Below are 12,843 nucleotides of genomic sequence, written 5' to 3'. Positions count from 1 at the left end.
GCTACTATGAGGCATTTTCAGGTATATGGAGAACAGTTAAGCAAAGTGATTCATGAGAAGTTTTTTTGTTTGACTGGTTCAACAAACAAGCAAACCTGAGTGCTGTCTGTCTTGTCAAGATTAATAAAATAGCTACCGAAAATTGTGCCTTACAGTGCTCAGCTACTGGGTAAATATGTGTTTTTTTAAGAAATACTTAGCATTAGATCACTTTTAAATACTTGTTACAGGAGCCAAGAGTTGAAAAGCCTATGATCAGCTTAGCAAGATAAGTAGGGAAATCTGGAGTACTGAATGAGGGAATAACCTTCTGGTCACGAACCCACAGTGCCGTCCTTTCCGACCCAACAGGCACTGCACTCCTGCTACTGATTCATAAGGCAGAAGTAAACCTTATCAGCTGGCTGACAGAGTGGTCAAATCTGGACAAGAATCCCATAATTTTGTCCCTGACCTTTCTAAACCTCACCCCACAAGGAGCTAGGGTGCCAAGCACAAAGGGAAGAGCTCCCATATCCACAGTTACTTGAAACAGTACAGCAAGGGAGTTACCCCAAAAGTTTAAAGAGCAGCCAGCTGTCTTCTCACAGGGGGTCTTCTCACAGCACTGTCTTGCCACAATACTGTGAATTATGACCTCAGGTCTCGAGAAATAGAATATTTGTAAAACACTGATATGAGATAAACATATTTTTTAAAGTGTGTTTGGTTAAGTTAGTTGTAAACATAAAATTCCAATTGGTAAACCTGGTCATTTCTAACACAAAGAGTTTTGTCACAAAAACTGTGCTGTGAACTGGGTTAATCGGATGGGATTCACAAAACGTCTATGGGTGGTAGGGGAGGAAGGGAAACAGTATCTCCCCAGATCTCTTATCTTTTCAGACTAATTTAAAATCCCCATTAAAATGAATCTATTTGTCATAGGTTACTTATCATAGTGATTTTCTATTCTAAAAAGGAGCATTCTTGGCACAAGTAGCTCACAATAGCCTGCTTAAAAACCTAGCAAACAACCTAAACATTTGAAGAGGAATATGACTCAGTCTGTATACAGTAGATACCCTGTGAAGGGGGGAAGGAAAGCATGCAGAACATTTTAGCTAATCTGTAAGGCAGAAAAGATGCTCAGATGCTCCCTGGAATGATCATGGAAAAAAACAGAAACACTGCTGTGTAGACTATCTTCTGAGGAAAACAATCTGACAATGAATGTCACAGGAGACTGCACAGCAAATTTGATTAATCTATAGCTGTTGACAAAAACATCATGACATACAGTAAAGGGGGAAGATCTATTGACACACCTTAATTTTCAGATGCAAAAATAGACAAGTTAAATCCTCCTGAACATTTAGAAATAGTCTACTCTCATTTATTAGATGCGATCTCCATTCAGAGACTAAGATGATTCCCACTCAACACAGGACAAGTTAACATCCACTGACTCACAGCCTGAGAAATACATGAACAATCAATGAATGCACAGGACACAACTTCCTTCAGTACAACAAAATTAATATAATGTTCTCTCTTCCAGAAAGTCTTTGATGACATCATTATCACCTCACTTATTATTTAATGGCAGTATATGCAAAAAAGAAGCAACAACTCATGCTGTGCAGGAAGGTAATGAAATGAATTAACTCAAGATTACTAAAGCAAAAAATAAGTGGCAAATATTGAACAAACCATATTTCATAAAAAGATAACTTATGAGAAAGTTAAACCAGAGGTTTCCTCTTCTTCAAAGCAATGTACTTTAGATTGTTAGCAAAATCATTCTGTTCCATTTCTTGATGATTCTTGTGGAACAATCTGGATCTTCCCTTTCAGTTTCTTGGATTGAAAAGGTGCAAATTTACTTTTTTATTTGTATTGTCTAGACAGACAGCAAAAGTGGGACAGGCACATAATTGAGCATAAATATGGAAGAAGTTCACAATTTAAGAAGGCAAAAAGGGTTTTACAGCTTTGTTTTTTCAACTGAATGAGCTTATCTGGTTGGATTAATCTTTTCAAAACAGCCACAAACTGTTGAATTTCATTTGAAATTTAAAAAGTAAATATTGTCTTGCTATAAAAACATGCCATATATAAGTAAGAGTAAAAATGGAAGATTACACGTTTCTTTCCCCTATTGGGAAAGAGGGAAAGAGTATATAATTTCATATGTCCAGTATTTCCTACTGGGGAAAGAAATATCTGAGCTCCTGTAAGCTTGTTATGGGCTATATTGTGTTGCTTGATGATTCCCACAGTAGCTGACTCATCCCTGAATTCACAGCCATCTTCCAAGTTCTACCAGGAAGATATTTATTAAGCATTTTTTATTTCCACACATGAAACATACTGTTTAATTTTGCACTCCTGTTTCTTCTTTCTTTTTCCAAGATGGATAACCTTTTTACTCTACTTCCCCACTCTACCCTGCAAATTTAAGCAAAATAATTCAACCAGCTACTGTGCTCTTTGATGGAAAAGGCCTTTTTTTGTCTCTCAGACAGACAAAATGAACTTTATTCTGAGCAAGAAGGTCTCCTAACATATAGGTAGAAGTATTTTTTTTAAATTGTGCCACCTTTCTAACCTACAGTAAGTTAGAAACAAAGCCCACAAATCAGCCAGCCAACCTTAATTCTAACAACCCTTCAGTACAGTGCATTTACTCTTTCTAAATGATGATCTTACAATGCAAATAAATTCAGAATATGAGAAATTTGTTGACAGCAGACATGAAATATTTACAGAGTATATAATTTCATATGTCCAGCTGTGTACAGAAGTAGACTAGTTCAACTAAATCAAACAAGTCTCCAAAAATTAAAATAATAAAAAATTAATCAATAAAGTCTATACATGAGAGAGAAGACTTAAATTTTTATTTGATCGTATGAAATTTGCCACATACCAACCTCTATATATCCAGTGCAATATTGCCAGATTGCATGAAGTTTTCAAAACCTTTTTCTTCAGTCTCAGTGAAATGAGAAAATTATAAAAACAATCACTATTTCTAAATAAGCTGTACAATATACTATCAAAAGGATCCAAACTACGAATCACTTCATAGAAACACAAATGGCTCTCACTGAATCCAAGAGCCTCAACCTAGAAACCATGATATTGCTATCCAGTACAAGAAGAGCTAGTAACACGTAACTGGACTATAAAATACCTATACAGGAATAGTTTATTATTGTGATTCCTTCATAGCTGAGGGAAGTCCTGACCTTTGTTTTACTCCATCCAGACAAGGGAAGTCAGGTCTGCCAGCCAGGATGCTGCTGCAGAATGACGCAGTCAGTACATTGAGCACAGGAGCTTCTACGACCATAGTGTGGCTTTAGTCCATAAATACACACATGTGCATTATCTTGACCTGCTGCTCAAACAGCACTTTAATTCTGATTTATCTCATAGAAATTAAACAGTATAAAGGACACTTTTATAACCAGCCTTTGTGGGATTTTCAAGGACAGGTCCAAACACTGGAAGTGATATAAGGAACACGGATACAAGAGGTCTATTACAGAAGGAAGGATTAAAAAGAAGAGGGGGACAGAACAACCTAAGTACAAAATTACTACAAGATTGTTTGTAATACCAGTTGTGTTCCTTCAGTTCTGAGGTACATTTCGTATATTAGGTCCTTTCCCTTTATATCAGATGTGTTATCTGCTAGATCCTAGATTACCTATGATATCATCCATTTTCTTTCATTTTTCAGTTTCCCTCATTTCCCCCTTTGCCAGTCAGTACAATTTTCGAAGTAACTAATACTCACTTACATAGTCCTGAAACTAGTTCTTTTTTTCTGATAGCTTCTTCACAAACATCTGTGTCTTAATCAGTTTATTTTCTCTCTCCCCTCAACTTTTTTTCAGATTTCCTGCTTTAATTTTTTCCAGTTGCTTTCAGTTTTGAGGTATTTCTCTTTTCTTTTTCTCCCTTTAATCTTAGAAGCATGTGAGCTACAAGCCACTTTTTGCAATCAGCACAGAAGTCCAAATCTGTCCAGAGAGATACTTGTGTTTCACATGGACTGAATCATCCTGAGGGAGCACAGGAGAGTAGGAGCCTCAGCTAACGGTCTAAACAGGTACATTCAGTCCATCATCTTATCACACCTCCACCTAGTCTGGAGGTTATTCTCACTTTGCCTCCAATACAGAATTTGGCAGCAAGTAGAGTCCTTCATTATAGCACAAGTTAAGAAAATTCATTAATCATCTCATCCACTTTGGATCTCAAAGCAGTGAACGATGTAACAGCTGTTGGATGAACATGGCTTAGACTAACTTAGCCTTGTTATTACATACCCAACTCAGCCAATAGTCCATTCAAGGAGATGGATTTACGAATTTAAAACCAAACAGAATTACTCCACTTGTCCACCCTATGGGTCCTTTAAATCACACACCTCCCCATCAGCCAACATTACAATACATTACAATGCATTTCCCCATTTATTTAACAGTCTTCCCTGTTGACTTTATTTCAACTCTGAGAGCACACTTGTCTAACACACTATGAATTGATCTATGACCTACAGACAGCACTTCTGAGAAAAATCAGAATTAAAAACAGGTTGTTTAAGGAGCTCTCTAGAAATGTAGCTATGCTTATAACTGTTTCTTCTAATCCACAAATGGGTTCTGAAACTTCATCATCTCAGGTCACCACAACCTCCCAGTGATGACAAAGCCCTGCTGAACACCATAATGATCCAAATAAACAGATGTACAGGAAGGGTGCGTCTTAAAAGTCCTCTGAAGTGAGTACAACACACAGACAGAGTCTTGTATGCAATGAAGAGACATAAGTCTCTGAACACTGGAAACAGCGGAACCTACTGGTATATGGGTTTGTATAAAGTCATTTGACATTCTAACTTAATTATATTAAGATTCAGCATAGAGTGTCATCCAAGAATTCACATAGGAGAGAGCTGTTATGAATATCAAAGTTGGAAGACAAATCTTCATTGACTTTCATATCTCTGAGAATCCACAGGGGAGAGAACTCTGACTGAAAGTGGCTCAAGTCTAAGATGAGAAAAATTTCTTCCAAAGCATTCTCCACATCTCAGGAATCCATAAGGGTGTCCATTTGAGCGAGTCTTCAAGATATAAGAAGATTAAATTTATGCCACAAGCTTATGGTCTCACGTCTGCCTGGCCAACTGACTTTCCACACATTCTTGTGAGGGTTGGACCACTGCGACACCTGCTTTTCCATTACCACTGATCGCATTTGGGAGCCAACACTTCCAAAAGCAAAGTGGGATTAAGCATCTCTTATTTCCCTGGAAAGCAGGCTACAAATAAGGAAGAGGAGACATTCACCCATACACATCCAAGAGGAAAATCAATGATTTGGCAGCAATTCTAGGTTACCCCATTCTGTACTATTGCTGCACTGTTGTCCACTGGATTAAGCAAGGCAAAAGGATCCTTGCAGGTTAGACAACCCAGTAAGCAGAGCTTTAAATCGGAAAAAACAGGAGAAAGTGATTCCTCAACAAGTAAGGAAGATGGGGTAGGCAAGCCAAAGGCCTGGGTGGTAAGAATGAAAAAGACACAGCAATTCACAAAACAGAGCTGAAGTGAAGTCTCCCCAAGCACAGGCATGTAAAGAAGGAAGTGCTTGCAGAACAGCCTCATGGAGAAAGCACTCAAAACTCTACTGAGGAATCAGCACACTTGGGTGCCTGCCTGAACTGTCTCTACACTGATGCACACAACATGGGAACAAACAGGAGGAGTTAGAAGTCTGTGTGCAGTTTCTGGACTATGACCTCAATGGGATAATGGAGACATGGTGGGATAGCTCACACGAATGCTGCGCTACCATGGATAGGTAAAGGTTGGTTAGTAAGGATAGGTTGGCAAGGTGAGGAGGTGAGTTGTCTTTTATGTGAAAGAACAGCTGGAAATTGTGGAGTTCTGCCTTGGGAATGTTCAGGAGATGGTAAATAGCTCATAGGTTAAGATTAACAGGCAGACCAGCATGGGTATACTACTGTACTGTACTACTGTAGTGGTATATACTACTATGTGCTATAGAGCACATAGTAGTAGTAGTAGTCTACTAGTAGTCTACTGTATGTAGTACATAGTACATGCTATGGACTTTCTAATTAGGAAGAAGTAGATGATACCTTCTTCAGACAACTGGAAGAAGATTCATGTTCACACGCCATACTCCTTACACTGGAAATTCTAGCCACTGTGATGCCTTCTGTATGGAAGGACAATTTTATCTAGGGCTCAAGCAATCTAGAATTCTACAGTGCCTTGATGATAAGCTCCCAAGGTGATCATGAAGCCAAAGAAAGAAAGGTGCCCTGTCTGACCTGGTATGTACAAATAATGAAGAATTGGGTGTGCATGTGAAAGTTGCTGGCAGCCTTGGCTGAAATTTGGTTGTAGACAAGTCGGTAGCAGTGTCCCTTCCTTAGCCTGAAATATGCTGTTAATAAACAAGAGAACAAGTTTCTTGAGATCCAATAGTCAACAAAGAGCTACTGCAGTATTTATTCTGCCATATGGTGTAGAGTGCCATACTTTCAGTTCATACCATTGTGGCTACACAAAAGCCAAAGGCTACTCCAACTAGAAGGCAAGAAAGGAGCACTTCATGAAGGCACATTTGAAATACGAGTTGATATTTCCACTGTAACAACAATGATGCTACCAAATAACACTGGAGGATTTTTATTTCTTAGTATTATACATAGGACTATCTATAATGTAGTCACTTTTTGTAAAAAAGTGCTATCAGCGCTTGCAGGGAGATATGTGAAGTTTTTAAAATATGAAAAAAAGTTTTAATATGGAAAAGTATTAGTGGTGCAGAATGAAATGGAACATGCACTGGTACAACTGCTTATACTATACCAACTTTTCCTTGTGACCTTTTAAACAAACTACAGAATGAAGAATGGAGTTTTTAATCTACTGATGCATAACAGAAAATGGAATGCTAGCAGTGCGTATTTTATCCAATTTCTGCATTAAGGTGGTTAAGCAATACATGTATTTGAATATATAGATATTTCAATATATGTATATATCTGTATTTTCATTCAAACATAAGGTATTTCAAATCTCATACTGTCTTAGAAGGAAGCAAACTTACAAAGCAACACATACCTGATATACCCTGAGACTCCTTCTGTAGATCACAGTACCACAGTCTGTTCACTGGATCACAGCCTTCTCTGATAGACAGCAAGACATATCGACCATCATCCGACACCTGTGAGAAGTTACAGAAAAATTAAAGATAATTCACCCTTTGGAAAAAATAAGTCCATGAAAAGTGAGTTCACACATGCAGAAAAATCGAGTGCTGCTGTTAAAGTAACATTACAAGCTACAACCACATTATAAATTACCTGATGAAGCTTCTTGGTTTGTGTTTGCACATGTATGTACACACAACAGAAATCTGAAATGGTGCCTGCTAGTACAGAAAGTCATTAATGAATCCTTCTTGCTACTCAGGCTGTGCAAACACACTACATTTCTTGACAAAGCTTTTGAAAGTGCAAGTCTAACAAGGAAAGGCAGAAAGTAACAAGAAGTCTTAGAGTCTCCCTCTCCTGACTGAGGTGTTTTGAGCATATTTGAAAATTACCAAATTTTGACGTTTTAGCAACAGAGTTCATAGAGAAGGCTGTTTACTGTCCACATTCTTATATGACCTTATCTAATGGAAATTTAAACCCCCAGTCACAAAATACAAATCTGGGTTCTGGAAATTTTCCACTTGGCACTATACACAGCTTCAAAACAATTCTTACATTGTAATTACTTCTTAGATATATTTCAGTTTATATTTGTGACATTTGTTATGCAAAATATCTGTAGAATGAATTGTGCAAAATAAATTTCAGAAGAATTAGGTTCTAATTATACTGCTATTCCAACAGACACACAATTTAAAAGACACAAGAAAAGTACCTAGTAGAACAGAAACAAATCTCAGTGTATGAAAGTTAATAAAAAACCCCAACAACCAAACACTCCTTGAAACAAAAACAATCCCCAAATGAGTGCTTCCACATTGTATTTTACAGGCATTTTGTTAAGATCTAATTATACCACAAAAAAAGTCCATACAACCAAAAGCTCACAAGACAAATAGAAAAGAACACCTAAGAGTCACACTGTAGCCAAAAAACTACTCCATTATATGAAACAGCAGAGATATCTTTAACAGGGCACCCTGCACCTAGGAACAAATATATCCAGAAATGGAAACCAAGATTTTTTTTGATCTTTCTTGAAAGATACATCTTCAGTGGTTTTAGGTAAGCAATAACTGCAGGTGTAAAGTTTAATTAAGAAAATGATTGCAATAGGCTGCTTAAACATCTGTCCATACTTGTGAAAGCACCAAGCTCCCTTCACTTCCTCACCAACTGAAAAAACATAACAAATAATTTTAAGTTGTATATAAAAATACAGATTTCAGTTATACTCAAGAATATGACACCCAAAACTCTTTTAGTCACTGTCAGAACCCGTATAAATTTATTCTTTGAATCTGTGAGTAAAACAGTTCAGAGAAGACTGATAACTTTACCCAAGAAAGAACAGAGATGTGCAAATTCCTGCTGTTGTTGCAAGGGCAATTCAGAATCTCTGATGACAGCAAATCTGAGTATATCTAAATTTTCCTTCCATATTCCCAGATGGACTAGTTAAGAGTTGATAGCAGTTTATGTTTAATTTGAAGTAAGAACTCCCAAAACATCTTGCTGGTGGGATACCAATTATGTGTGTCTCTATCACTAAAGCTATTCTTATACCAGTGAGTTCTACAACCCTAAGGATTTTGACAGAAACAGGACAAGACAGCTGACTGCAGCATGCTAAAGTGTTCAGTATTATACTGCAGATTTAGACATCTACATTGCAAAGTTACAGTTTGATGAGCAGCAACATCAGCTTATGCAGTCTCCACCTCTAGCTCTTCCTACTGCTATAGCTGCTTGTGTCCATATAAGTTTATTCCCCATGTCATGCCAGTACAAGCATCCAGCATTTGTGAAGTGCATCAGTTCAGGGAACTGATGCAACTGAAAAAATAGCATGTTCATCAACAACAAAAAAATTTAAACCTCCAAGAACCAGAAAAGAAGAATCCAGAAGAACAAAACACCCAAACAAAACAAAGAATCCAGGAGGGGGAGGAGAAAGAAAAAGAAAAAATACTTAAACAATCCACAATAAAAAATAAATAAATAAAAGAAGCCCCTCTGCCAGATTAGTATCTCAATCAGTTCACTGTTCAGTTGCACAAATGGCCAAGTTAACACACAGCACCAAACAGCTGGAACATGAATAACAGGGGTAGAGATTGCTTAATGCAGCTCAGATTGCACACTGATCATTGTGTAAACACAGCCCAAATGCCACTGACCCTACACTGTAAACAGACAAGAGTCTGGTTTTCGGGATGGCAAAAGGAAATAGGATTTACCAACTATCATTTGAATTATTCTTACACTGCTACATCATCTTCATGAGCTGAGCTGCAATCCCTGCTCTTGGCTCACAAATTTATGAACTGAAATTTCATACTAGTACCTCAGTCAAATCTCAGAATGCATTAATGGTTTAGCATAACAGGGACAGCTGCAATGTCAGACCTGATTTCCTACATTTAAGACGAAAAGGAAACATATCTCAAGAATTTCTGAGAGAGCTCTGGAATGCCAGTCAGTGCACACTTCTCTCATTAAAATAATTATTATCATTTCAAACAACACCCACTGGTAAAAGGTAAGCAGGCTATAAAGCAATTTCACCTCTTAAAACAACATTTAGTATCTGTCAAAACAGGACAGAAGAAATCCTGCAGCCTTTCAACTGGAGCTTTTGAAAACCTTCAGCATAACAATGATTTTACTGGCACAACACAGCACTAATCCCTAACTCAGCACCAGTAAAGGAAGGTTTATTTCAAAGAGCTGATGTTGGTATGTAGCTTTTAGTTTCACTACGACTGTCATTCAGTCAGTTGGCAATTTTAAGTTTGTTAGATCTACTATTTCTTAAAAAATTGTTGTGACCATCATTACACATACAAACACACACAACAGTATCACTAAGACAGCTGTACTCCTAAGTACTATTTTATCTAGTCTTTCAAGCATCAAAACCTTTAAATCCTCCTTCATAGTAAGAGTTCTGGTTTATAGTGGAGTGTTTTCTCTGGGTTGTTTTGCTGCCTAGCGATTTTGTTTTAATGTTATCTGTTCTCTCCATTTTGATGAACAGTAACCACTGCTAAGACAAATATTAACAGAAGGAGCGGTTTACCTGTAACTTCAATATATCAAAAAACACAAAAAAATTATTTGAAGTCTAATCAGTAAGAATTACCTTCTAACCACTCAAATCTCATCTTTGTTACAAAATACAACTAATTCATTATACAAGCCCTACATAAGGAACTGCAAACAGTTATGAGGATCCACAGCAAAAACAAAGTGAAATATTTTGTCTAGCAGCAGCAGCAGATTTCAGACCAAAAACTCATACATAATTGAACAAACAACAACAAAAAAGAATGAACACAAGAAAGCTGTTTGGTTTTTAGACTTCCTGGCTTTATGTATCGCTCAACTAAAATATCAATATGAGACATATTAGAGTACTCTACTTCCAAGTAATTTGCATACTAACAGTGAATATTAATGCAAGCTCTGTGAACACTACCTGGACAGTCACCACTGCCAGATTCAGGATAATGAAGAATTCTCTATAGTCAGTTCACAAATAGGGGCTCTTAGAGTACATCGTATTCTATTAAGGCAACTATACATACACATCATTCCTTTATAGATAATAAATTAAAAGCTTTACTACTTTTGCTCTTTTTTATTATCCTGGTGGAAAAAACCTAATCACTGCGTAATTTATTTCTGCGCAACAAGGTACTAAAAATAAAAAAATAAAATTCAGTTATTAGATCCTATGTCTGTGTTGAGAAAAAGATAAACCCTCTTTTTAACTGCAGGCATTAACATTGTGGTAATCTACAACCTGATCTGCATCTGCAGTTATTTCACAAACTACCGCTCCTCATGCACTGGTGCCCTTTGCACATGAAACTGAGCAATTGTCATTGCTATCTAATGCATTTCCAATGAAGCATAGCAAATGAATCACATAAAAAAAAAAAAAAAAAAAAAAAAAAAAAAAAAAAAAAAAAAGCAAAGTTCAAAAAATCACAGCCAGAAGCAAAGCTAAAAGGTCAAATTACTAACTGTAATGTATCCAGCCATGAAAGATCAGATCATCCAGAAAAAGATGTGTGGCAATAAAGATGCAACTGTGCAACGCATGGAACTAGAAACTCACTGCATCAATAAGCTGGATTTTAACACTGCTACAATTTTCACTATATGCTATGGACGTAACAGCTTAAAACCACCCAGAGTGACTGAATAGATTTTTTAAAAAATATTTATTTAGGAATGTACCCAGTCACCACAATAAAACAGATTAATGACAGCAGTTACTTCATTTAGATATATGCTACACAAAGACTTTTGCATAACACCACTGACCATGGATATGACTCCACTAAGAATAATTTACATGCAAGAAACCTTTCACTTGCTGCAGAAATTACCTCTTTTGTTATTTATGAGTATTTTTAAGCTTTTTATCAGATGAACAAAGGAAAATATTAAGCACAAAACTCCACAAAGCACGTTGGTTCTACAGAGATAAAAAAAATTACTGTAAAATTTGCTGAAACATTTGGCAAGTAAAGAGCAATTACACTGTCTGAACAGCCTCAAGTGTTCTACCATCACAGATGTGCACATGCGCCTGTGCTGCAAAGATCTGCCTGCATGATGACAAAGAACCCCCACAGTAGTCTCTTAGCCTTTCAAATTCCATTTTTATTATCTCACATTTATTAGAAAAAACAAAACTATTTTCTTTCCTAGAACAGGAAACTCTTTGGTAAAGGGTTGTGGGGTTTTGTGGGTTTGTTATGGGGGTTGTGGGGTGTGGTACTGGTTTGTTGTTTTCTTAATGAAGGGAACATACTGCTATGTTCTGATATTATTTTTGCAATGGTGCCAGAAAGTCACTGAAGTTTGCAAATAGCTCCTATCACATTTTATGTTCTTGCAGTCTTTTAAGACATTGAGGACTGGGGCATGAACTCCCTCTCACAAAGCAACCTCTTGGGACTGTCTGCACAATCCAAGCCACCTGAAGCTGCTACTTTCCAGCTGTAAAGGCACTGTTTTGTTTTCTGTTTGCAGAGTACTGGTTTCAGAATCAACCAATTTTCAGAAGCCCTAATGATGGGTGATCACAGGAATGCAAAATTTCAGGATGAGGTCCAACCGAATCCCCTTCCTACATTCTGAGGCACAGGCCTGACATATTTTATGCAGGACGTGGACATGGTTATATGCAAACAACATTCTGATGTGTTCTATCCACCCACTCCCCAGGTTAGAAAACTTGCTCCAGGTATTAATTCAAATCTCTTATTCCAGCTGGGTTTTTATTCTTGGATTTTAGATACAATGTGCTGGTATAAAGAGCACTTCTATTCTGACCATAACCTTTTGAGCCTCTGCTAACTTTGGGGTTGAAGGAGCCCTACCAAAGCCAGAGAACAGGGATTTTGACCCTAGATCATCACAGCAATATATACACATATTTACATGCATTCTCTTCCCTAAGTCTAGCACAGAACAAAATCAGTAGCCTTTTGGGGTGACAAACATCACACACTATTTTACTGTGGCTTTCAGCTTGCTTTTGAGCAATGAAAGCACCAAAGCATCTGAAC

The 12,843-nt window shown here is 37.2% G+C and overlaps 1 protein-coding gene across 2 annotated transcripts in view; it reads right to left on the bottom strand.

Annotated features, from left to right (window-relative positions):
• PREP (prolyl endopeptidase) overlaps positions 1–12,843 on the bottom strand; it is an 86,648-nt gene that overhangs the window by 58,506 nt on the left and 15,299 nt on the right. For both annotated transcript variants that reach the window (XM_053973144.1, XM_053973145.1), the window contains exon 7: positions 7,158–7,263. In XM_053973144.1, coding sequence (XP_053829119.1) covers positions 7,158–7,263 — 106 coding nt within the window. The remainder of the gene's footprint in view (positions 1–7,157; positions 7,264–12,843) is intronic.

The sequence above is a fragment of the Vidua macroura genome, chromosome 3, assembly GCF_024509145.1.
Source record: "Vidua macroura isolate BioBank_ID:100142 chromosome 3, ASM2450914v1, whole genome shotgun sequence".
Taxonomy (NCBI): Eukaryota; Metazoa; Chordata; class Aves; order Passeriformes; family Viduidae; genus Vidua; species Vidua macroura.
This window is presented reverse-complemented; position numbering and strand designations above follow the sequence as displayed.